The sequence below is a fragment of the Melopsittacus undulatus genome, chromosome 4 (assembly GCF_012275295.1).
Source record: "Melopsittacus undulatus isolate bMelUnd1 chromosome 4, bMelUnd1.mat.Z, whole genome shotgun sequence".
Lineage (NCBI taxonomy): Eukaryota > Metazoa > Chordata > Aves > Psittaciformes > Psittaculidae > Melopsittacus > Melopsittacus undulatus.
The window spans coordinates 99,513,256-99,539,866 of NC_047530.1; the positions used below are offsets into that span (position 1 = coordinate 99,513,256).

The 26,611-nt window shown below is 48.4% G+C and overlaps 2 protein-coding genes across 5 annotated transcripts in view; one reads left to right on the forward strand and one right to left on the reverse strand.

The window, feature by feature from the left end:
* Positions 1-2,155: 2,155 nt before the first annotated feature.
* Positions 2,156-25,397, reverse strand: ITPRIP (inositol 1,4,5-trisphosphate receptor interacting protein). 4 transcript variants are annotated; one of them, XM_031053889.2, is made up of 5 exons: positions 24,556-24,932; positions 23,648-23,810; positions 20,693-20,787; positions 20,486-20,592; positions 2,156-4,292 (listed from the first exon to the last, which is right to left on the reverse strand). In XM_031053889.2, exon 5 carries the CDS (start codon positions 4,277-4,279, stop codon positions 2,633-2,635), a length of 1,647 nt encoding a protein of 548 aa, XP_030909749.2. In that variant the 5' UTR covers positions 4,280-4,292; positions 20,486-20,592; positions 20,693-20,787; positions 23,648-23,810; positions 24,556-24,932; the 3' UTR covers positions 2,156-2,632. The 4 variants fall into 4 exon arrangements, with proteins under 4 accessions (XP_030909749.2, XP_030909750.2, XP_030909748.2 ...); XM_031053890.2 differs by lacking the exon at positions 20,693-20,787; XM_031053888.2 differs by lacking the exons at positions 20,693-20,787; positions 23,648-23,810; positions 24,556-24,932 and adding an exon at positions 24,993-25,397.
* CFAP58 (cilia and flagella associated protein 58) overlaps positions 24,616-26,611 on the forward strand; it is a 70,701-nt gene continuing 68,705 nt past the window's right edge. The window contains exon 1 of the mRNA XM_034061348.1: positions 24,616-24,804. Coding sequence (XP_033917239.1) covers positions 24,616-24,804 — 189 coding nt within the window. The remainder of the gene's footprint in view (positions 24,805-26,611) is intronic.

Consider the following 26,611-nt stretch of genomic DNA (forward strand, 5'->3'; position numbering starts at 1 on the left):
CTGACCACAACTACTTGAGCATGACCTGCCTGCCAGCAGCACATGCAAAACTGGATCTGCTACAGGCACTGTGCAGTAAATGTAGGCAGATAAAAATGGCAAATTGCTTGGGTTTGCAAACAACTTCTATAGCTTCCAATGTAGCCTCCAGGCTCCAGTATTCACCCACCCTCCCTGTACCTCTGCTTGTCACTACCTGCTTGTCATGCCCCAGAGATTGCTCCTGTGCTCTGTCCTATTGGGAAGGCTTGCTTGGGTGGCTAATGAAAGCCAGGGGCTTACAGCACTCTTTGGCGTTAGCAATTAGGCCTGCCCTGTAGCTCTGCTATGCTTGGCAGCCTCCCAGGCACTCATCACTAAGGATGCTGAAGCAAGTACTGATGATCCAAGACTCTTTCCTACTGGCGTAACCCAGCAGCCTCTTCTCTTCCATTTTGTTTCCTACCCCTTATTTTCTGCTCTGTAATATTACTTAGCCACCCTATACCTGTGATACAAAAATCCAAGGGGAGCAGCAATTTGAGCAAAGGATTCCCTGACCCCTTCTTAGAAACCACATGTGGAAATAGGAGTTCCAGCTTTCTCTGCCTTTGCACATGAAATGTCCCTCACTGGTGGAGGGACAGATGAGCAGACATCAAAGAGGTGGTGAAATGTTTTCTTCCAGGAAAAGGGAAGAGAGAACATGTCTATGGGGAGTTTGCTTATTAACAGGCTGGGCAATAAGCCTCATGCTGTATGCTGTCCCTAGAAGGGTAACAGGATTAAATTTTCTCTTATACCTTCAACATAAAAAGGACATGGAACTGTTGGAACAAGTCCAGAGGGGGCCACGAGGATAATCAGGGGATTGGAGCACCTCCCGTATGAAGACAGGCTGAGAAAGTTGGGGCTGTTCAGACTGGAGAAGAGAAGACTCTGTGGAGACCTCATAGCAGCCTTCCAGTGTCTGAATGGGGCCTACAGGGATGCCGGTGAGGGACTATTCATCAGGGACTGTAGTGACAGGACAAGGGGTAACGGGTTGAAACTTAAAACAGCAGAGGTTTAGATTGGATATAAGGAAGAAATTCTTTACTGTTAGGGTGGTGAGGCACTGGAATGGGTTGCCCAGGGAGGCTGTGAATGCTCCATCCCTGGCAGCGTTCAAGGCCAGGTTGGACAGAGCCTTGGGTGACATGGGTTAGTGTAAGGTGTCCCTGCCTCCCCGAGCCGAGCAGCCCACTGGCACTGCACTAACAAGCTGCTTCCTGAGGGAGTTCAGGCATTTCCATTTGCGCAATGGGGTTTTCAGCACATGACTCCAGACTCTCCCCTGGCTGGAAAGCCTGCAGAAGCTGTCATTTCCCAACCATGCTCCTGCAAATTATCCTGCTAGCAGCAGCTGCTCAGAGCCCCATCACAGCAGCAGCCTTCAAAAGGACTGAGGAGACCCTACAGGGAGGCAAACCCAAGCTTTTGCCTGGGTACCTGTGAGCAGAAGGAATGCAACACAGACCACAGGGCAGCTGCAGAGGCAGTGCTGCCAAGCTCTGCTACATGTGCACCTCCTTCATCTCCTCCTGCCAACTCAGGGCCATCCTGCTGGCCTTGGCCTCATTAAAACCATGCTGGGAGAGGCACACTCTCATTCAGAGGGTGATTGTTCCCTCCTGCTACCAGACAGTCGGGACTGGCTTCATTACAGGATAATTTTGGAGAACTGCTTCTTCTACAGAAGCAAAACCTGCAGCAGTCCTTTCTCTCTTGGCTGTTCTCAGCCTTGCTACCCTGTGGTAAGGAAAAGAAACAGACCAAAACACCAAAACACAACAATGGCTCTTTTATCTAAGGTAAAAAAGGTTCCCGTCCATTTATCCATGGAAAATGGCTAGGAACAGAACCCACTAGCCAGGTTACCATGAAGAAAATGGAAGACTCAAATGAAATAGCCTGAAGTTACAGGCCCTGCTGCCTGCTCTGCTATATCCTCCACGGGGAGGAGAAACATGCAGGGTGCAGGGGTGCTTCTGAACAACAGCACAAGCCATTTAAACTACAAGTCCTATCAAGAAGGGACTTTTTTATCACTATAGTTCCCTTCTGATTAAAGAGCTGTGGTTGACTTAAGGATCTCAATCCAGCCCAGATCTTGTGCATGACCGTCCTCCCCACATCAGCACCAAGTCTTAGGTTGTGCTAGCAGGCAGCTGTCTGCAAGCATACAGGTCCCTGCAATCCCAAGATCCTGTTTCTGATTCCTCCACCCTATTCTTATCTCCTCTTTCCAAAGGAAATGAAGTATTTGGCCACCACTGCCACAGTTTGTATTGCAGGCATCTGAATAAATTAGTCATATTTGCTGCTCACCACCACTGCAGCATGACTGAGGCACAATAGAAAAAATATATTCTTAGCTGCATCAAACCCAGCCAGCACACCAGTGCAGCAGAACCTTACTTTCATACCACATCTTCCAGTTTTCCCTATCCTTCCCGCATCCCCTCTCCCTTACTGCAGAAACCATCGCCCAGGACTGGTTCAGCTGCAGACAAGAAGCTGTACTGGCAAAGTCAGTTGTGTCCAGGAGGCTTCGGAAAGCTGCCCTCTGGACTTGTGCTTAGAGGAACAAGTGCTCTCCGGCTGGCTTTGGTTAAAGGGATTCTTTACGGATCCCGTTGGTGTGTGCAAGGGGAATGTGCACTGTGTACTCATTTATCAGTGCAGACATGTTCCTGAGCATCTCATGGAATGTGTCCACTGTCTTCCTGTAAACGTCCCTACGTAGCACAAAGGGACGGAAAAGGTTCAGAGGCTCAGCCCTCTGGAATACGATGGGGAAGCCCAGCTCTGCTGGTACCTTCTCATTGCCAATGAAGAAGTGGTAGAGCTTCTTTTCATGCAAGCATTTCTCCAGGTATTTCAGCATGTCCTGTAGACGGGCCTCCAGCTTCTCTGGGGCCCAGTCCTGACTGGGACGTGCCTGCAGGAGATGCAGCATCACCGTCTTTAGGTGGTAGTTGCTGAGCCCGCTTGGACCTGTGAGGCTGCACTGTTTCCCATGGACAAAGGAGAGGATCTGAAGGCAGCTGACATGGCAGGCATTGGCAGGCAGCGTTTTGGAGATGAGCTGGATGAACCTCCTCTCATACACTGCAAAGGTGAGGAACCAGCGAGTGCTGGAGGGGAGCTCGGCTGCCAGGCCACCCCGAGGGAAGTGAGAGATGAAGTACACGTCAGAGTTCTCATACTGCACCACAGGGGTGAGGTTGAAAGCAATCGATTTTCCTGATCTAAATTTGATCTTCAGGGCTCCTGGCGAGTCCAGGAGGCTGAAAGAAAGGTCAAATTCATACTTGTGAGAGATTCTGTTCCAGGCCTTGGTGACTGCAATCTGGAACCACTTCATAACTTGATCAGCATCCAGATATTGAGTGTTTTTAAAGCACAGGAGGTCTTCCATCTCACTGCTAGGCCTTGTAGTATTGGTTTGGCTATGGAGGAGGCACAGCATATCTTCCCCTAGTTTAGTCTTGTCACAGATGCAACCTGTCACATCCTCATCTGCCCTGCATACCTTGATAGTGCCATAACCTTGTTCATCTGGGGGGGAAGAGTCGCTAGAACACCAGGCCTGGCACCGAAAACAGTATGGCTCTGGGGGGGCAAAAGGCACTATCAGATCACAGACAAAAGGTTTACGCACTCTCCAATTCTCATACATGCTCCCCACACCCATGCAGTCCTCCACTTCCATGTCAGCATCCCGGTTACAAACACTCCTCAAGGCCTCCAGCAGGTCATCTGCAAAGCCTTCCACCATCTCCCGCATCCTGGCCACATCTCCAGTGGTAGCCAGGATGCGCTTTTCATAGAAGCTGGCCAAGACAGCCTTGTCAGGGAAGGACACTCCTTTAAATGCTCTCCCCAGGACAGCCATGTCATCCTCTTCTCCTGTGTCCTGCCAATTCCCTTCCTGGAAATCCTGCCTCCAGAGCTCGATCAGCAGGAAGATGACCATGGAAAGGGCAGTCCACATATCCCATCTGACCTTTTCCTCTTTACTTCCCTCTACCACCTCTGCAGCATTTTCTACAGCCTTCTGTGTGGCTTCCTGGTCTGCAATTTCCTGCTCCAAACGCAACTGCTCCAGCCGAAGGCTCAGCTCCCGCTCCTTCATCTTCTGGATGATTTCTTCCGTGTTCTCAGGGACAGTGCCATTCTCTTTAGGGAAGAGGAGAGGGTGGTTGACAATAGCTGTAATCACCACTAGGCACACCCGGAAGATTCCCACGGGCATGGCAGTTCCTTCCCTGGAAGAGAAAGAAAGGTAGAATGACCCCCAGTTCAGAGCATATGCCCTCAAGAAGAAAAATGAGACACTCCCTTCTTAAATTAAAGCTTTGGCATCCTTTCTAACCCTGAAAAAACTGCTTGAGTCTGGAAGCTCCTAAGCACATGCCTGTTTCTACAAGTTATCAACCAAGCTTCCCAAGGAGACTTGTCATGGTTTAAGCCCAGCCAGTAACTCAGAACCACATAGCCGCTCGCTCACTCCCCCCTTTTACCTTCTTGCTCCTGGAGGGATGGGGAGGAGAACTGGAAGAATATAAATCCCATGGGCTGAGATAAGAACAGTCCAATAACTAAAGTATAATGCAAAACTACTACTACTACAATGACATAGTACTACTACTACAATATACTACAATAATAATGATAAGGGAAATAACAAGGGGAGAGGATATAAAACTAAAAAGGGAAAGGAAAAAAAAACCAGGAAACACAAGTGATGTACAATACAATTGCTCACCACCCACCGGCCAATATCCAGCCCGCCCCAAGCAGTGACCTGCCCCTTCCAGGTATCTCCCCCCCGGTTTATATACTGGGCATGACATGATGTGCTATGGAATTGGCTAGTTTGGGTCAGGTGTCGTGTCTCTGCTTCCTCCCGGCTTCTTGTGCCCCTCCTCACTGCATTAGAGACTGATAAGTCCTTGACTGGGGTAAGCATTACTTAATAACATCTAAAATATAGGTGTGTTATCAGTGTTGTTCTCAGACTAAAGTCAAAACCACAGCACAGCACCAGCTCCTAAGGGGAAAAATAACTGCTACAGCTGAACCGAGGACAAGACTTTATCAGCAGATGGTGGGGATGAAAGTGTCCCCTTACCAAATTAATGCTGAAGAACAGAACTCTAAAGGCTCATTCTACTGTCAACCCACTGTGATGCTGTTGGGGCAATGTGGAAGGGCTTGTCCTTCCTCCCTCCTTTAAAGTTCCCAGGACAGAAAGGAAAAGAAGCAGGCAAGACCTCCGCAGGCATAAAAAAGTAGGAATGGAGATGAGCACTGCTTTCCTTCAAGATAAGGCAGATATTGCAGACATGACAACGGCACAGGCAGGGCTGGCCTGGCCACCTGCCACGTTATGCATATCTGGGGACCCACACAGCCTGCTTGTATAAAAGCAAACTTCACTGCCAGTGCTGGTGATGTGCACCCGGGTGGTAAGAAGCCTATCTATGGGTTTGTGCTTCTAAGCAGGCACTACAGGCAAAGCTCTTCCTGTCTTTCTGCACCACCAGGATCAGGCTGTGGGAAACCTTCTGGGCCCTGAGGATGCCTCATGAGCACAGGGAAAGGTCAGAAACAGAAAGACTGCTGAACTGGGAAGGGTTTCCTTTACCCCAGTGGTTTTAAAAGCACTGGGTTGTTTACTAATCTTCAGAAGACACTGGTAAACACCATGGCTTTGATCTAAGCCATCTCTCCCATACACCCCTTTAGCAGCTGTGCTTGCAGTCAAGCTCACTCCTATTTGAAGTGACCTCAGCGTGGCTGTGAGACACATGGTGCTTGCTGCAGGCAGCCATGTGCCAGCAACAGTACCATGTATCACCCCATGCACAGGCTCTTGGCATGGTCAAGACTGCAGTGGTGTTTTGGAGTTGCTTTGTGTACTTACTGGCTCTGCTGCTTGGACCTCACACCTCATAAAGCTTTCCATGCCAGGGGGATCATGGAGAAAGGATTTATTTCTCCTCTTTCTGGGACATGGTCCCATTGCTGGGGTATCTGCCTGGCTCTCACAAGGCCTCCCAGGGGTCTGGAACAGACAGTGCCTAGATTAAAGCCTGGGCTGTTTCCTCTGTTTCCTCCCAGGTGGCATTTCTGTTTTGGGAGAGCTGGCATCGCCATCAAGTGCCTGCTCAGGACAGGATGATCTGAGGTTGTCACCCACTGCTGAGATATGGCAAGTTCACCCTCTTTCTAGGAACATTAGCCCTCAGTCCTAGTGCAGGGGAGACCAGAAGGACAAGACTGACAAGTATTTCTTCTTTGACATTTAATGCAGCTGCTTTTTAATGCCTCAGAAGTGTGTTTGAGAGAAGGGTTTCTGTTCCAGAAATAAAGTCTATCAATAAAATACCTTATCAATCAGACCAGAAGTTATAATCTCATTCCTAACAAACCAGTTCATCCTGCTGTGGGAATGAGGTTGTTTCACAGAGAGCCAAGGGACGGTGAGGCACCAAGTGTGCACCAGGAGCTGAGGGCTATAATTCCCTTCACCTGCAATGTTCCTTCCTGGCATGTTTTGGTTCCACAGCAACCCTGTTGTCCTGGCATCTGGACAAGATGGAAAACATCTCTGACAATCACATATATGTCTCTACAGGGCATGCAATAAAGCCAGATCCACCCCAGTGGGCCTTGTTATCATCACTGCACAACAAACTGCTGGCTTTCGTTTGATTTCCTCCATGTATGGCCTTACTGTACATGGGAACCATATCCTCTGGCATGCAAATAGCTTTGCTTAGAAGAGGGCTGGGACTGGAATAACAAGGGAACAGGATTGAGGTACATTGTCCAAGCAGCAAAATTCACACGGTGCTCAGGATAACACTTTGTGCCCCTCCCTTGTGTAACATTTATTAACTATCCTTTTTCTTAGATCCCATATACATGCACAGGTGAATGCCCTTATGCAGATACTGCTCTGGAGATGGTTTGCAGGCCTTTATTGTCCTTTTTACATTTATATTAACTTTTCAATTCATCACGCAATGGATGAATGGTGAATTAGTGCCCAAAGCTGGGTGTTCCAGTTACTCAGTGAGCTCCATGCCTGGCCACGTAATAAAATAAACTGGGGTCACCGTGCATTGGATAGGGCTTTATCAGCCTGCCAGGGCAGGGCAGGAAACGCTGCTGAGATCCTTTCCTTAGTGCTACGTTCTTGCAGACCACGTGTGCTTTCCAAGCTTAAAAATAACATGGCCACAGGCCAGGTGCCTCCTTTTGCAGTCCTGACCAGGATGCTCTGCCCTGTGAGACCTCTGGCTGTGCAGATGAAGTTCTTTACTGTCACCAGATAATTTCTTAGATGAATTACCTTCCAGAATCTGAAGAGAGCCTATGAGGATGCTGGGGAGGGACTCTTCATTAGGGACTGTAGTGATAGGACAAGGGATAATGGATTAAAACTTAAACAGGGGAAGTTTAGGTTAGATATAAGGAAGAAGTTCTTTACTGTTAGGGTGGTGAGGCACTGGAATGGGTTGCCCAAAGAAGTATTAAATGCTTCATCCCTGGCGGTGTTCAAGGCCAGGCTGGACAGAGCTTTGAGGAACATGGTCTAGTGTGAGGCGTCCCTGCCCATGGCAGGAGGGTTGGAACCAGATGGTCTTAAGGTCCTTTCCAACCCAAACCATTCTATGATTCTATGATTAAGGCTGAAAGAAGTCAGCTTCCTTAGGATCCTCTGGTACCCTTCAAGTCTCTCTCATGCCCAGCTGCTCCTGGGCACACCGCTTCTAGAGGTTACCTGCCCCAAAGCTCTGCTAGCAGAAGGGGTTAGGCCAGACATCCCCAAGTCCATCACTGTCTGGCACAGCTGAATTAATTCTGGCTCACACTGATAGCCTAGGCTACCCCAGCCAATTTTACAGGTGTAGATTAGGAAACATGCACCCAACTTCTTCTCCCAGCCCACTCCACAGGCAGCCTCTGGAAGAGAGTCAGGATGGAAACTGGAAGTGACATTTTCAGGTTGCATGAATTTGCCAGAATTATGTCTGTTTTCAACCTGAACAGAGGAAGTTCTCCTGGTCAAAACTGCCCTTTTGGTACTGAAGCTATTCACACCAGAAAACCAAACACTAACCTCAGTTAAGGCTTAAGGATCATGATGCTCAGTGACCAAAGTCAGTGGAGTGTGGCCATGACAGCAGCAAGCTGTGAGGGCAGAGCGTTCCCACATCTCATCAAACACAGCTTTACTAATATGGAAAGACTAAATAATACAGGTGAAACCAGTAGCACTGCCTGCTGCAGCAGTCCAGCCCTCCCCATAACAAAGACCGCTCTTTTCCCTTGCTTTTAACTTCAGCCCAAGTAATTTAAGTCTGATAAAAATATTTATGCTTGCTCTGGCTGAGACAGCTTTTGTGTGGGGAAGAGGGAGAGTTCAAATGCTTCCAAGCTGAAGACTAAAAAAAAGAAACATCATTGTTTCATCTACACATCAAATTTAGCCACATTTTAAGTCTGGGGTGGGGAGAGAGGGCAGGTATTAATGAGGTTTTATACAGCAAGTTCCCAAAGCGATCTTCAACCTTCCCCAGAGTTCTGGCCCTGACAGGTTTTTTTCTTATTCAAAGTATAGACAATGTCCAGACTTGGTAACAGGCTTAAACCTACTGGAACAGGCTTCCCAAGCAAGTTGTAGATGCCCTATCCCTGGCAGTGTTCAAGGCCAGGCTTGACAGAGCCCTGGGTGACATGGTACCTGTGAGGTGTCGCTGCCTGTAGCAGAGGGTTGGAACTGGGTGATCTTAGGGTCCTTTCCAACCCAAACCATTCTCCCATTCTACCTTTTGCACACCCTCTTGTGGCAGTCCCAGGGCTCCAAAGCCCCTCTGAAGGAGGGTGATGTGGTCCACACTGCATCACAGGCAGGACCTCTGCAAGCAGTGGAGCCTGCCCTCCCGCTGCTCCCTGGGCATTCCCTGGGTGAGAGTGCAGAGACTCCATCTCTTGTGCTCCCTTGGGCACAAAGCAGGTAAAGAAGCAGAGACCAAGGAAAGCTTTTCAGGGAAGGGAGGAGAGCAGGAAGCAAGTGGATACGTGGAACCCCATAGTCTTGATGCAAAGCTCTGTCTCTGCTTGCTGCCCAGCATCTGATGCTGCTTGCTCAAACCTGCCTCTGGCACCAGAATTAGTTTCCTTCTGGGCTTTTCTATAGCAGTCTCTGCTTCAGTGACTGAGTACTGCACTGATTTTAAGGTTAACAACCACTGTGAACAGTCCTGAGAACTGAGGGGGAAATCACATCCCACTCTCCAGCTGGGGAGTGAGGGCTCTGAGATAAAACCAGCTGATGGCTCTGCTGCCTGATTAGAAACAGTCATTGGCTGCATCCTACAGCACTTGGTGTGTTCAAAGGCCTCACCAAGAGCACCTGCAGCCATCCAGGCTCAGCTCCCAGGCAAATCAGGCTTCATCCTTTAAAGCTTAATGCAGCTTTCTCAGCTGGAGGATCCCAGTCAGCCCCACAGCAGGTCCTAGATGATGTGGGAAGGCTCAAGAGGGTAAGGGGGAAGATGTTACTGCTGTTATGCAGTTCAAGTTGGTGCTCTGAAGCCACATCCAGGATGGCAACTCTCACACTAGCTGATCTGAAAGCCCTTCCTGCACAATTCAGTAATGTTTAGTTTGCCATCTCACCTGGAGCACAGTTACAGGGAGTGTGTTGCAAGGAAAAGGAAGAAGCACGTGAAGCTCACAGGCACATAAAGCCTTCACACAACCAGGCAGTGGCTCGCCTAAGGTCAAGTGATGGCTGGAGAGTACCCTCTGCATGGTGACTTTGAAAGCTGGCTGGTAATCCTCTTTTGTACACATCATAAAGCTCAAGTGTGAGTGTGTCCAGAGAGGCTTGCCCCAGAGCTGCCACTGGAAAAGACTCTTCTCCTTTGCCACATTTGGGCAGCACCAGACATGCCAAAGGCTTGAGAGAAGACAGGCTGGAGCTCTGAAAATGGTCCTTTAGGTGAGATCTGGCTCACCAGCCATGCTCAGCCCCTTGGCAGCGGAGTACAGGCAAAGTTGTAGCTCCTCACCAGCACAAATGCAGCCCCCTAGGCCAAAAACTGGTGCTGAGCTCTGCAAACCAGCACTTGCTGTGCCTGCATCTCTGCAGTAACTGTCTTCACATCACATGTGCTACCTTGGGCCCTGCACAAATGACCTTAAGGGAAAATCATCTGCAAAGGCTACTGCAAGACAACATCAAATTAGCCATCACAATGTTTCCTGACCGTAGTCAGCCCTGAAGATGAACAGTGCTTGTAGTCCATGCTAGCGCAGGCAGATTTATTTAGTGTTTTATGGGGGCAGAGCTCGGCTCTACCTTCAGTTGCTGCCATGAAGACCTCTTCCTCACCTGGCAGCATCACAGACCTCATCTGGTGTCCTGTGGGCCAATTTGGGACAGCCACTGCCCTGTGCATGTGCCTTCCCCCTTCCCTCCAGCCACCCTGCCATAGGGGACCTCTGCATGCGCTTCTCAGAGATGAAAATGCTCAAAGCCATAGCAATGTCCTGTCCCTTCCAGCTAAAATGAGCTCAACTTCTGATGTCCCCAAGCCTTCCTCACACCTTTTTCCACAGCAGCTTCAGACCCTTTTTCCTCCTGCTCAATCTGGCACAGGAAAAGAAAGCAGTCTGAAACTTGTCTCTGTAGGCTGGTCATGTGCTCTGAGCCCAGGTAACCTTCTATCTTCTCTGAAGACACAGGAGAGTATTTCCCTTTCATTAATGGTCCTTTTCTTTCCTCAAGAGCTCCTCATACAACAGTATTTTTTCCACTTAAATTTTGAATCATGGGAAGCAAAACACGCTCTGGTTGGTGTTCAGCAATAAACCAGAAAGGAGTGAGCTGAAGCTTTGATTCTTAAATTGGAAAAACCCAATTCAAGCCCCTGAATGTGGTTCAGTAATGCACTGGAACACGCCAAGACATCATTTACGACACACTCGATTGCTTCCTGCGATTCGGCTGACACAAAAGGCACTGAATAGGTGGTTACTACATTGTGCTTTGCTTTGGTAGGCTGCAAGAAAAGAGGCAATTCAAAGAGATGATAGAAACTACAGCTGGTTGGGAGCTTGTTTCATTGAAAGCTGCCAAGTTTTTGAAAGCGGAACTTTCATGGGAACAAATATGATCTCTGAGACTCTTTCTGGTAAAGGTCCTTGAGTTCTGGAAAGGACTCCACTGCTTGTTTTGACTGGAGAGATTAATAGCCCCAAACAGCCACTAACTTGCACTTGAGACTTGCTTACTGGGAGATGTGAGTCTCAAACCCAGGGGCTTCAGGCCCAGCACAGCTGTACTGACTGAGTACTGACACAGTTATGACTGAACTTCTGGGAGCTTCATGATCCTTCCCCTTGCTGTAACAGAAAACAAATTGTCTTTTGACCCTTGAATGTATATTCTGAAGATGCTTCTGCTGCATTTATGAAGACCTGGTCAAGAAAAAGGTTTGCTGAAAGCTGCTTGTATATACTATGTCCTTCTCCAGTTTGCAAATACTGTTGCCATCTCTGCAAGTATTCAGAGGTATGCCTGGCTGCAGCAGAAAGAAAGGTTTCCTCTTACTAAGGACTGTATGCTCTAAACTGCAATAAACATGCACAATGAAAGAGAAATGGGAATTGCAGAGATGCATGTCAGTGCTATTGTTCCTGCCAAACACTAAGAAAGATGCAGTTTATTTAGTCAGCCCCTTACCATGTTTCTGTTTCTCCACCATCTACCAATCACTGTCTACACAGCAACTGAAAGGCCTATGCTGGCTCACCAGAACAGATGGTGAGGGCTGTTTTCCTTCAGCTGCTACATGTAAAGCCTCAGGAATAGACACATGCTGGATGGACATTCCCAGAAAAACATGAAGGTTCCACTAGAGGATCAAAACCCTGGTGAAGATACCAAATTGGTCTCTGCCATTAGTTGCTGGGAGTATGTTATTTGTATTTTGCCTCTTTCGCACTGGGAAGAATATGTTCAGGTTTTAATTTTATACTGATGTATTTAAAAAACAGAGCACATGTGTATGCCCTTATAGTCTGATCACTTACTTGGGATGACAGAAACTTCTTTGAAGGCTCTCCTCCAGATTCAGGAGGGAGTAACAGTAATATAAGCCTTGGTCTCCTTCCTGGCCCCTGAGGTTGCTGCCCTCATCACTGGGCTGCCCTCCATGTTTGACCTGGGTTTCACATGTCTTGAGGAATCGGTTTTGGCAGAACTTCACTCAAACCTGTCTTGTTCTTGGGACCATTTTTACTGGAAAAGCATTTTGTGGGGTGGGTGGAGGAGGAGTCCCATTTTGGTGAAGAATTTCAGACCAGAAGTGGGTGAGGTTTCCTCCCAAGTCAGCACCAAGTTTGCTGGGATCTGTGGGTTATCCAGCACCGGAGTGTAATGGATGCTGCCAGCATTGCATCTCACAACAAAGAGTTTCCATGTTCCTTGAGTCAGCAAGGTGGAGCTATGGCATCAGGTGGGGCTGGCGAGGTGCTGGACCCTCAGGGGGGCTGTAGGGCCCTTACAGCCAAGGCAAACACTTGTACTCACATACTGAAACACACCCCATGGTGACTAAAGGTTTATTGCACCAGTCTACCCTTCCCACCCCATGGTATACGCATTAGCACATGTGACCCTGCCCAGGCACAGGCAGCAAGGGCTCAGACACTCAGATGAGGATCCTCAGCTGGTTTCTACCCTCCAGGACACCACTGTTGCAGTGAGAACATGTCCTCGGCCCTGTACAGAGCCACGAAGACCCCCAGTGCCTGCTCCACCATCAGCTGTGACAGCACCCAGCACAGCCCACCCAGAGATCACACAGCAAGGGGCAGCCAGGAGGGGCTCCTGCTCTTCCCTCTTGAGCATACAGTCAGCTGCAGCACACACAGCCCTGGCAGGAAAGTTAGGAGCCACAAAAATGCAATACAGAGCCCGAGCAGCACCAACTTGTGCTGTTTTCACCCCCCATGATTTAAGCTTGCATGCAGGACATTGGTGTGATGAGCTGGGACAGAACAGCAGCTGTAACTCATGCTCTGACTTGTCTTTTTGAGCATTAAATTAGTCCTACAAAGTATCAAATTCCAGTTGCTAGCACAATCACAGTTGGTTCAGTACAGACTGGTCGGATTGCGCTCTATCTTTGGCTCTTCATTGAAGCCACCAGTGGAAAGGACCAACAGAAGGTGCAGAGGCCTGGATGTTGAGACTGGTACCACAACCAGTTAGGTCAGGACTGCAAAAGACAGGTACAGCAGAGCAACTGGCTTCCAAAACATGCCTGTAAGGTCCACCCCAGGTCAGCTGCTTGGCCACAGCACAGCAGTTGGACAAGGCCACTTGCCTGATAACTATTGTTTTGCTGTTTGATTGAGAACACGTTAGCCTTTTGTAACATCCGTGGACATCCTGTCCTGGGCCTGCTACAGTGCCAAGGGGGTCAGTCGCACAGCCTGAGTCGGACATCCTGCCCAACAGGTCTGCTGTGGACTTTCGGAAGCAATATTTTCCTCCCCGGGTCACCAGATCAGGTATTTCCAAGGAAATGGTGATGCTCATCCTGTATTCAGGATGAGATAGCCCTCCCTTCCCACAGACAGGCAGATTCAGGGTGGATAAGCATGTGAGCGGCGCTGGCAGTGCTCTAGAGGCAGATGCTATTGTGCAGTCCTAGGTCCAAGTGAGGAGGGATTTTGCCAGCATCTCTCCAAGGAGAGGAATACCTGACTGGCCCTGGGGAAGACTGATTCTCTCGCATGTCTTCCAGTCATTCACTCCCTTTCCCATCAGGAAGCCTTTTCTCATTAACTCTCCCTTGCTGCAGGTAGGGGTTCAAACTTCCCAGTGACCAGTGTAGGTAAAAGTAGGCCAGATTGCTTTTCTTCTTGCAGTAGCACACAAGATGTTCGGAGGTCCTCCCCTCCTGCCTCAGCTTTCGCAGCACATAGATGCATTTGTAAGTGTTGCCATGAAATCCCACGGACCCCTGCCCCCAAAGCCTAGACAGTACAAAGGTTTCTTTCTGGCTCGGGAGTTATTTTCTTTCTAGGGCTCTTTTCCAAAACCTGCTACATTTTCAGTTTCATCAGCAAGTGGGTATTTATCTAGCTATTTCCAAGTCACTATTTCCAGTGCATACAGATATAAAGCCATGATTCTGGCTCCCTCTTCTTCCCCCAGAAGCCAGCAGCTACTGTCAAAGACAGCTGTACTATCTACTAAATAAACACAGAACCATGTCATGCCCCCAAAGCATTGTTTATCCACTGTAAGGCTGGACCCAAGAAGCGTTGCCGGTGGAGACGACAAGACCAAGCTACCAGCATGAGCAGCTTGTTACTCAGCATCCTGCCTGCTGCCTGAATGTGTTATTTAGCTTTCTGGCTGTGCAGGCAGCTCCTGTCAGCAAGCAGCACGTGTGCAGGCTGTGCAGTGCCCTGGGTTCCCCCTGCTACAGCCAAGGAGGGGTTTTACAAATTGGAACACAGCGCTGGCTGCGAGGGAGGCAGGAGGGGAAAGGTAGGAAGTGTGCTTGTGGCTCCCACCCACATACTGAGCTGTTGTGGTAGGATCCCAGCCAGGAACAGCTTGGCTTTTTAAGCCAAGTAAATTTTGTCTTTAATTGTCAGGAAAACAATTGGAATTGAGCGAACTTTTTGTGTTGTTTGTGGTTTGTTTCCATTTCTATGAGGAGAAAAGACACACACCAAGCAAAAACCAGAAGTGGTCCTACCACCCTTACCAGCTCCCTGCCCCTCAAACCTAACATGATGGGAGCCCAGGCGATCGCTGGTCCCCCCCTCAGCAGAGATGGACACAGCCCCTGCTGCTTCACCAGAAGCCCGGTGGTGTCAGCCACAGCATGCGGAGCAATGTCTGCACAGCTGCTCTCTGGCCTCCCCAGTGCTCTCACGGGGACCCTCCATGGCTGTGCCCCTCTCAGCCATAGGACCTCCCCCTGCACATGCAGGCAGCCATGGCTCATTGATCCTGCCCTTACAGCCACCAGTGACAGAGTGCGTCAGGGATGTCAGTCAGTGGACAGGGGTGGCCATGAGGGGTGAGGGGAGGTTGTGAGGGGAGAGCATGAGGGGAGAGCAGGGGTGGCCATGAAGGGACATCATGAGGGGAGTGGTGGGGCAGTTGTGAGGGGAGATTGTGAGGGGACAGGAGGGGCAGACAGGAAAGGGGAGGGGGGATCGTGAGGGAGAGCAGGGGCAGCCATGAGGGAAGATCATGAGGGGAATGGTGGGGCGGTTGTGAGGGGAGATAGTGGGGTGAGAACAGGGGCAGCCATGGGCTGCCAGGTGTGTCCATGAAAGGATATCTTCAGGGGAGATGAAGCGTGGCCATGAGGGGTAAGGGCGGCAGTGTGGGCCACTATAACGGTATGGATCAGGGGTGGCTGTGACTGGAGATTATGAGGGACAGCCATGAGGGGAGATCAGCTTGCCCTCAGTGACATGGTTGAGTACTGGGCTTGGCAGTCCTGGGGTAACAGTTGTACTCAATGATCTTAAAGGTCTTTTCCAGCCTAGCTGATTCTATGAGTCTATGATCCGGCAGTCACCTCATGGAAGGGTGGTGAGAATACAGAGGGGGTTCAATTGCCAAGAGGTTTGTTTAAATCTGCCCTCCTTTTCCCTACTGAATTTTCAACAAGGTGGAGAAAATCACACCAGTGTTGTTAAATCAGGTAGTCGTTACCCTGACTCTTCTCATCCTAAGCTAGGCATATGTCCTTCATCACTACACATCCAACGTAACTGTATATTGTACACCCACCAAAATGAATGCTTTGGTATTAAAGTGTTGGTGGAAGCATTAATAGAAAGTTGATTTCCCATCAGGGATACACCACTCCAGCACATCTAAGAAGAGCACGTGTGGATATTGGCATGGCTCAGACATGACTTGCAGAATGATTATGTTTTACATGTGAAACTATGAAATCCCGTTTCAGTCATGTAGCAAGGAGCACTTATACATTATAGACAGTAGAAAGCACAGCAGTTACCAGACCCTTCCACACTGAGATGCTGAACAAAAACACAGCAAAAAAAAGCTGTCACTGCAGATTATGAATGAGGTTGACTTGACATCTTCTACTCCACCACAGTCTTGACTCAGTGACAAAGTCACATTCCTATATCAGGAGATCTGCAGGCCTAAATATCACCCTTGAGAAGAGAATCTGCATGGAGACCTCATAGCAGCCTTCCAGTACCTGAAGGGGACCTACAAAGATGCTGGAGAGGGACTCTTCATTAGGGACTGTAGTGATAGGACAAGGGGTAATAGGTTAAAACTTAAACAGGGGAAGTATAGATTGGATATAAGGAAGAAGTTGTTTACTCTAAGGGTGGTGAGGCACTGGAATGGGAATCTGTGAATGCTCCATCCCTGGTGGTGTTCAAGGCTGGGTTAGACAGAGCCTTGGGTGACATGGTCTAGAGTGAGGCATCACTACCTATGCCAGGGGGGTTGGAACTAGATTATCTTAAGGTCCTTTCAAACCCAAACCATTCTATGATTCTATCTGCTTAAACAGGGCTCAAAAACACTGGATGGGACTGGAGGCTGTGTGATATTGCACTATTGTTTTGCTAACTAGTTACAGCTGTTGTATTCAAACATTTGGGGAGGAACAGCATTTAAAGCTGGCTATTGTAGCCAAAACATCACCACAGAAATGAAAAACAGTGCTTTATTCCATTGCCTGAAATCCCAGCATTTTATAAAACACAATATAGTTCCCTAAATAAAGTACAAAAAACCCAACAAACCCCAACACCCCAAAACAGACTGTGAAAGCCCCCGCAGGGGTGGGTAGAGGGTATGGAAGGAGAAGAGAGCCCGAAAGAGCACTGGTACTACAATGCCCTGTTTCCCTGACTCTCAATAAGATGACTGCCTGATCTAAGCAGAACCACTGTGCACTGCATGCCACTCTCTGCAGAAAGAATCAAGCCCTCTAACTTCATTACCTGGTAGCTCTAGGAAAGAACAGAAGAAACAACACAAATGCTTTGGGAAGCAATAAGCCCAGTCTTGGCTCACTACTCATAAATCTAGGAACTGCCAAGACACACGCACACTCACAAATATGTTGGCTGCTGTACTGCTGGCTAACTCTGCTGTTCAAAATGACGTTGAATAAATAAAAATTAGAAAAGCAAAGCCACACAAAAAAACAAACTGCCCACTTCCGTACAATATTTCCATGAAGCTCACCCTTTCAGCGACCTGTGGCCACCAACCCAGAGCCATTTTCATCCAAAGGAATGACTCAAGAAACTAGCCTATTGCCACATGCACCCATATTAAATAATTCTCATGTGCTCTTTGCTCAGTCCCCTCAGTTTACCAGCAAAAGAAAACATCTTTAACCTCTTTCTTTCCCTGAAGAGTTTCTAAACTGAATGCTGGGAAGAAAAACTCTGAAAAGACTCCATGGGATAAGAGCAGTGTAACATGCACTGTAGCAAAAGTACCAAACACACATGTTAAGGCTGTGAAGCCACATGTTTTTCATTTGGAATGTGGGGTGAACACATACGCCTGCCTCCTTTATAACATCAGCACAACAAAGGAAGGCTTTGTTTGAAAGCCAAAGGACAGCCTCTCTGCACACTTAAAGGCTAAGTTATAACGTAATGGGAACTGTGAGTCATAGCTATGGGGCCCCTGCTCATAGCACAAAAATCCCCTCCACTGCAGAAGGAAAGGAGCTTAGTGAGGAGCAAAGACAGCTTCCAGCTCCACATGGGAGACTGAAGAGTCCAGGACTAGCAGCAAATATAAGGCTGAGCTAAGAGCACGTGTTGTGGATTACTTAGATTGCAAACACGTCCCTTTCAGTTGACATTTCTTCCTGTAACTCCTTCAGAGCTTGAGATCATAACCCTGCACACATTCCAAGCACATGAAGCAGCTCAAGAGGATGGTCATCAGCCAAGCACTTTCAGACTGCCTTTTGACTTTGGCTGCAGAAGAGAGTGGCCATAATACTTAGACTGAACATAGCCAGCTCGCTAAGTAGGACTGCAGTAAAGCTCTATGTCCTTAAGTCACCTAGTAAGCCAGATAATTTATGTCACTGTGTTACAGTAGGGGAGGGTCAGCTGATGGGATTCCAGCTACCCAAAAGATAGACACCAATCTCACCCTTGCTCCTACTAGCCTAGGAGAAAAAGATAAGGGTCTTCAATTACAATGAGTTGCTGCAGTCTGCAGTGCAGAAGTGGCTGTACTGAAGAAAATCCAACCTTCCCAAGGTATTTGGTTGCTAAATCTCCAGAGGCCTTTAGAAATCAAACACTCATCTGAAACTAGTGGCAGTTAGGTACCTGAACATCCAGGAGGCAACAGCTTAGGATCTAAGCATTTTGGGTGCAGATACATGATCACAAGTACCTCTGGGAAGCACTAGACTGTGAACATCAAGTGTCACAGTTTAAGCTTGAGAATGTCTCCTTAGCTCCACCGCTGGTCGTATTAATATTCTACAAATATTATTTAAAAGACTCTTAAAAAAAGCAGGGTAAAAAGAGGTCTGTAAACGCAATACAGTCTCCCCCTTCTGCCTACGTGCATGGCCTACACTGTGCCTGGATGGTTTCTGGTGAGTCTTTGCCTACTTCTGAAAAGCTTCCAGCAAATCTCCATCTCTGCTTCCCAAGGCAGTCTAGACTACTGCTTAACTACCTCTACCTGTAGGACAGTCTCTTTGCCACTTCATGAGCTTTCTCCAAAACAAGCTGTAAGCCCTGCTGGGATTCTGGCCCATGCAGGCAGTATCTTGTCCTAGGGAACTACTTCCCTCCCTGCAGGCAGCATGAAAACCATTTGTTCCTGCTCTTCATCAGGTGCTCCCTGAGCACCACTGAATCTTCTGCAATTAGGAAGAACTGAAAGCAAGGCACCCTGAAGCTGATTTTCATCACTACCATTTGAGTTTGGCCACAAACTCTATCTTTTCAACCAACAGCATCCACCATCCCTTGAGGCAACATAGAGGAAGATGCAGTTGGTTGCGCAGGTGGCTCAGCTGACACCCTGCAGCTAATGTTCTGCCTGAGCAGAAAAGTGACCTGCTCTACGTGCTCTTCCTCCTGGTTTTGAAAGTGAAGGAACAGTATGTTTTCCTTTGCCAGGCAGCTGAAATAACCATATGAATCGGAGACTGTGCCTAACAGAGCTTAAATTCTGCAACAGTTGGCCTCAATGGTCCTCATCATTGCCAACACCATGCTTGGTTTTTCCAAGCCACATGTACAGCCATGGTGTGCATCAGGTATTTTCCTTATAAATGCTGAAAAAGCATCTCTGCCTTGAGGCAAATATCACTGATATAAATGATGTACTAGATCAGCCAGAAAAACCTGCCTCTGGAAGAAGGTAATAATGAAAGACAGTGAGGGAAAAGGAAAAAGAGAAAGAGCTTAATTTACACACAGGAGGATGGGAATGGGCTGGCTCTCACAGCTTTGATTGGGGCTGGCTGGAGCAGCATACCAGGGAATGCTGAGCTGAGCTTTGCTAGAGCAGAGCAGGTGTTTGAACTGACTGGGGTGGGAAGAAGGGGATAGACACCACCCAACACAGCACAGATCTAGAGTAAGTGACAAAGAGAAAAAAATCACATGGAGTAAAAGAAGTAAGAGGTACTCAGAGCTGCAGCAGGACATTGTGGCAGCCAGGACTGCTGCTCTGTCTGCTCCAGCTCCTATGTTCCCACCATTGCTGCTCACAGAGCCTGTTGCCACACGCTCGCAAAGCAGCACTGCCCCATGTCTGGGTTTCACCCAGCAGTTCTGCTTTCAGTGGGTTTTTAGGGGTTTTCATACAAACATCAAAACTCTACACATTGCCAGCTTGTAAGAGCTGCTATTTCCCTTTGACCCGGCTGCCTCTGCTTATCTTCAGGAGGCTCTTCTGATACTTCCAGGCCTTTGCTCCCTGGATAAGGGGGGAACTAGAATTCTTCCAACTGGGTAAGGTACCTCTGGTAAGTTGGCCTGCATAGCAGCAAATGCAGCAGTAGCTGTTATCAGCAAAGCTTGGACCTGTTGGTTCCCTTCTCATCCCTCTTTGACTAGATGCCAACTGTCCTAACCAATCAGATAAAAGCGATTTTAAAATGAATGCCAAAAGAGAGGCTTTTAGCACTGACCTACACTGGATCCATTTCCAAGTTAAACCATCACAATATTGCTACTTTTGCTTTGCATGTTGTGTGGCCCTTGCTGCTGGGAGCATTTACTACAATATGAGCCACACCACTTTCCTTCCGGCATTTCTGCCGCAAGGCTCAAGATCTCCTAGCAAGCGCCCATCATTTTAAAATCACACCAAATGTAGAAGGAAGAATGACCTCCAGGCACTTACCTGCTACGCGAATTTGCAGGTGCTCATTAAACTTCACATTACTACTATCACCGTGATGCAGAGAAGGCTAGATTCAGTCACCCACCACTGAGGCACAGCCAAGAAGTCTGCAAAACACACAGAGAATGAATGAGGAAGTTCCGGCACAAGACGGGTATATAATGCAGTTACCTAAATTAGGGACTGATTAAAAGATCATTCCCTTACCTAATAAAATGATCATAAAAGTTCAAGAGGCCAGAAATAATCAGCTCTGAAGTGATCAGGGTAGAGTTAAACTGCTGATTCTCCCATGGGAAAGCCTGCAAATCACACCATGGGTCTGTCAGCATTGCAGACGCATCGGCAAGCAAAGACCTCCCCCTCCTCACTCCATCCTCACCCACCAGCACTCTCCTTTTAAAATGGATTGGGGTCAAATTAGCAGCTGCATAAATGCAAGGGCTGGGACAGTTTTGTCTGGGATTGGTTTGTCTCAGAAAAGGCAAGTACCTGCTATAAGTAGCTTGTGAGGTAGAAATACTTGCTTGGGGAGCTGGGTTTAGAAAGCTAACATGAGAAAAAAAAACAGGAGAAGAGGCAGGAAGTCTGAGAGCACACAGGAAGATGTGAAACACATAACCACAAAAGATAAACTACCATATTTCAGCAGACAGAAGTTAAGCAATTTTAGATGAAACAGGAAACAAAGCTCTCCAGCCAGGAGAGGACAGGCCCAACAAGGTTGTTGCAGGCAGTCAGGATGTTACCCAGCTGCACACAAATGGGTAGGGGAGCAGGAATCTGCTGCCCTCATTACCAACCTTTATCACCACTTCAAACCCTCTGGCTGCCTTGATCCAAAGCCTGGTGAAATTGTGAATAGTGTGGGCTGAGCCAGGTCCTTTAAGGGCTTTGTTTAAGGTGGACATGTCCTTGCTCTCCTGAACCCCTCACTTCGTCAGCCTTTGGGGAGGAATGGATCAACTCATCAACTCTCTTTCCTCCCACATACCTGCTCTACCAGACCTCATGTGTAGTTTCACTTCTCTGTTTCCACCTTCAACTGCGAAGCCAAATAGGCTGTGCCCTGATCTCCCTTCACTTCACAGGCTGCAGGGCTCCTTGTGCCTCTGCTCTACCAGTTCTGTGATGCTACCAGCAGCAGCACAGACTGCCAAGCATGAGAGCAACAGACCCCAGCTCGAAAAGGGCTGGATCTGCACTGTCATATCCCGGTGCCTGTTTGCCAGCCCTCAGAGCCAGCAGTGCCTGGTCTCATGATGGCTCAGGGCCAGTTACATAGAGCATGTGCTTCTGCTTGCAGGAAAGGAGGTATGAATTGGATCTGTTGCTGTGGGAATTACATGCTCACACTTGTTAGAATGATATTTAAATCTCAAAAGAGAAGGTCTGGGTCTCCCTCTACTACATGGGTATAGATGTTGGAGAGACCTTGACTGAACCTTAGGAAATGGCCTAAGGTCACTACAAGAATGTCCTTAGCAGTGGGTGCATCTGTGCTGCATCCTTACACACTGGCACAAACCTCCTCTCACTCCTTCAGAAGCAGTCCAAGCAACACAGCACAGTCTTTGTTGTGGGTCAGCCCTATAAAAGAGCTTCTTCTCCATGCCAGAAATAAAACCCACCCCTGCTCTGGTGAAGCTTAGCTGCTAGTCCGGTCTTTAGGTTGTGGTAATAAGACCCATTTGTTTTGCTGAACTGCAGAACAATTTTGGCTCAATGTGGAAATCTAAGCAAGCTTAAGAAAGAGCCCTGTTGCAGCTGCACCCCTGGCCAGCTCCATCCCTAAGGATGCTTGAGACCTGGCTACCTGCCTCCCTTCCTATTACCCATGCCAAGGGTGAATGGGCAGGTTCTGCTTATACAGCTGAGCCCCTGTCCCTGCAAAACCTGGAATTCATGGTTGGGCACACGAGGATACACACACCCTTGCCACTCTCTCTCCCGCCTGAAAACCAGAGTCTCTACCTCTCTCCACTACCTAGCAATTACATTTGCTGATGGAAAGTATGCTGCCTGGCAGCAAACCTGCTTTTCCCCAGTATAAATGGATTATAATAACACTTGGGAGAGAAAAAGCTGGCCCACCCAACAGCCCATTTTAAAGGGGATCTGAGGGAACAAGCCAGGAGCTTTTTTTCAGCTCCCTTCTTCATTGTGCCATTGCTATGGATTTCAATTGCAGAGGAGAATGTGCAGGACAGGACAGTCTTGCAGACTCTTCATGGAATTTATATACTTCACCAGTGCCCCCCAGGATGACTGCTTCTTAATGTTCACAGTGTGAGTATAGGCTGAGTTTAGCTTAGATTTTGCCAGGACAGTTGTTTTGCAGATGTGTCAGTAGAAAATAATACAACTGGAAAAATAAACCACCCACCCCTTTTGTTGTGTACCCACTGCACTCAGGAAACTAATTTAAGCTATCAGGCAGGGAATAGGGTAGAAGCACCCCACAATACAACTCATTAAGCTTATTTCATGGTATCACACCATCTGCTTTAATTTACTTGCAGGCAAGCTGCAAGATAGTAAATAAACAGCAGGTAGACAGCTGTAGAGTTGCAAAAGCCAGCCTAAAGCTGGCTTTTTGAAAATCATGGGGTTTGCTTAAAAAACAAACTCAGAAATTAGTTGGATCAGCTCATGGAACACCACCGTTAGGTTTCTGTGGGTCAGATTCCCTTCCTCTGTTACTCATTGCCACGTAAGGAGGATCACAAGCACTGGCATCCCTCTGAGAACATTGTGCAGCACAGGCACACGGAAGCCCTTATTGCCATGGAGAGAACCAACAGAAAACAAAAGGAGAGTAGACCATGCAGCTTTGGAGGCCCTAGTCATCAGACATCCCAAAACAGTCACTAAGGAAAACCAAATTCCCTCACTCCCCAACCAGGGCTCTTCAGTCTAATTTGCAGGGGAAAAAAAACCCAAACCAAAACACAAGAAGCTATTCTTAGTATACAGTGATGCTTCAAGCAACAGAAAGAGAAAGGCAGTTAGGTGGGGAGGGGCCACTGGCTGAGCTCTTGATAAACAGGTACAACATCTCAGGTGTGCACAGATTATTTCTTCCTTGCTGATGTGCTTGTGCAAACACAGATCACTGCATTCTGCACACCGAAGTCGTGCAAAATATAAAGTGTCACCTACCAGCTGGGAGCCAAGCAGCCCTCAGGGCTGATCCCAGCACTGACATTGGCTTTCCAATCTTTGGCAAATCAATTCATCTCTTTCACATCTGTGGCAATCCCACTTAATATGTACATTTTCCATGTGGGAGCAGCATGAAGCATCTATTGTGCTGAAAGCAAAGCTGAAGGGAAGGCCTTAAGTTTCCATTCCTAATTTCCATGCTCCATTTCCTTTACATTAACAAAAAAATGGTTTTAAAAGCAGATGCCTGTGAAGGTAGGCAGAATAATTTTAGAGCTGCAGAAAAGCATTATCATCATCACCAAACTGAACTCAAAATCCTGACAAAACAAGCCATACTACACTTCAGCTGCTCTCTTGTCCAAGTGATGTTTGCCTGGCAGCTCAAGTTAGCCTGGTAGCTCACACTAAACACATCCCTGAAGGAGATGCACTGAGTATAGTTTAGGCCTGTAGCACTCATTAAAAAACCATATTAATAGTAGCAGTTGCTTAGAGATGCTGCTGGTGCGCATCTTGCCTGACCACATAACAGACCAATAGCAACAAGTCATATTTTCCTGATGGATTTTAATCTGGCAGCTCCCAAGAGACCTGCTTCAGTGGGAGATTGCCAAAGTGAAGATGCAGAGGCTCTGGTTCTGCGTATCAGTTTTACAGCCTATGACTTCCAGTATCCCACACTCAGATTTGAGCTACAAACATGTACTGGCCATTTTCACAAAGATGCCCACACACATGAACAGCACCTCTACTAAACCATCGCTCCGTCTCTCTGTACTCATTAAACACTCTATCTCAGAAGAAAGGCAAAGAAATTTTGTACCAAGCCCAAGGCACACACAAGTGTGCCTGTACATCCCTGGGATCATCGCTGACCAAAGGACCCCACGGGCTGTCCTCACCATCATAGAGGAGGCTGCGGGGTCTCTCCTCAGCACGGCTCGGTCCCGCAGAGGCTCCCCATGGGCTCCAGCTCCTCTGAGGTGCTGCGGCCAATCCTCCCGCAGCTCACAGTGCCCCGAGAGCAGTATCCTTCTGCCCGGACCCGAAGGAAAGCCGGCAGCGCTGTTCCAGCTCCGGCGGGGGAAGGCGTCTGCCTCTGGGACTCACCCGTCCCGCTGCCCCAGCACCCGCCGAGACGCGTCACTGGCGTAAGGAGAGCGCGCAAACCGCAAAAGTGACTCCGGAACGGGAACCCGGGGACGGTCGCACCAACGCGACCTGTTGCAAGCATCTACCCGGCACCCCGTGGCTTTTCTCTCTGAAACCGCCGCAGCAGAGACGGCCAGAGCCCTCCCTTTGTGTGCCCAGGATCCCCCCAGCCCCGAACGTGACTTACTGGGCCGGGCCGGGGCTGCCGTAACCTGCGGAGCTCGGCGCAGAGCGGCGGTGTCGGGACGTCCCGCGGAGGCTCCGCTCGGCTCGGTGCCGAGCCCGCCCAGCCTGGCCGGAGCGGGTTCCCTTTCCTCTTGGGTGGTTTCTCTCCTCCTTCAAACCACCCGAGCTAGCCCTAGGAGCCGAGCCATTCTCCGGGAGGTTGCAGTTCGCTGCCCCAGGTCCCTCTCGTCTCCCCCATTAGCTTCCCAGATGGTTTTGTACTGAGGGCACGGGGGACGAAGAGGAAATACTCTCATTTTGCTTCTCGGATGTATTCTGACCTCCTGGTGGTCGTGCCTGAGAGTCACGAAAGCAGCTAAAACACGTAACCTCTTTCGTTGTTCTTATCAAAACAATATCCCAGGGATGCTGAGCTCAAAGCTGGCACAAGCAGAAACTTGTGAAGCTGGCTATCAGCCTTCCGAGGCAGAGAAGTGGTAGAGAACTTTCCATGTAGGGGCAGGGGAGCTGAGGCATGACAGGATTAATTTACCAATAACAAAGGCCATGGTAAGGGATTTTAAGAAGGATTTTCCAACACTGCCTTAATTCTTCAGTTAAAGGGCATCTTACAGATAAATTAGTTTGCTCAGCAACTGTTATTTCCCCAAAGAAGTTTGAGGGCACCAGGTTTGAGCAACAGCATAGTAATCTCTATCTAGCAGGTCATGGAAGATGATTCTCCCCCTCTACTCTGCCCTCATGATACCCCACCTGCAGTCCTGTCTCCAGCTCTGTTGGGCCCCAACACAAGAAGGATGTGGGCCTGTTGGGGAGAGTCCAGAGGAGGGCCACAAAAATGCTCAGAGGGCTGGAGCACCTCTTGTGTGAAGACAGGCTGAGAGAGTTGGGGTTGTTCAGCCTGGAGAAGACTTCAGGGAGACCTTAGAGGAGCCTTCCACTACCTAAAGGGAGCCTACAAGCAATCTGGAGAGGGATGGTTTATAAGAGCAACAGCAATAGGACAAGGTGGAATGGCTTTAAACTGAAAGAGGGTAGATTTAGATTAGATATTAGGAAGAAGTTTTTTTACTGTGAGGGTGGTAAGGCCCTGGCAGAAGTTGCCCAGAGAAGCTCTGGCTGCCCCATCCCTGGCAGTGTTCAAGGCCAGGTTGGATGGGGCTTGGAGCAGCCTGGTCTGATGGAAGGTGTCCCTGCCTGTGGCAGGAGGCTGGAACTCGATGATCTTTAAGGCGCCTTCCAACCCAAACCGTTCTGTGATTCTATGATCCAGTTTAGGGGACCTATAGATCCCTTTATTTTACCCTTCCTCTTTCCACAGCATTGCAACAACTGTCTTACATTACTGGTATGGCATGTTGCATGTTCTCCATACTTGTGCTTTGGTTTTATTTTTGTTAAGCTCAGGTGGTGGACATGTGCTGAGGTGAGACAGAATCTGTGTGTCAGATTGCAGTAACAATCTGCAGTATCAGGAGGGCATCAGGTAAATGCAGTAGTACAGATTTGCATTGGAGCCATCTTGCTGTTGAGTAATAACTGGGACTGTTAAGTTGGACCATTCTTTCAATTTCCTGAAGTCCTTATTGAATTAGTAACAGTTTTGATGTTATTCAAAGG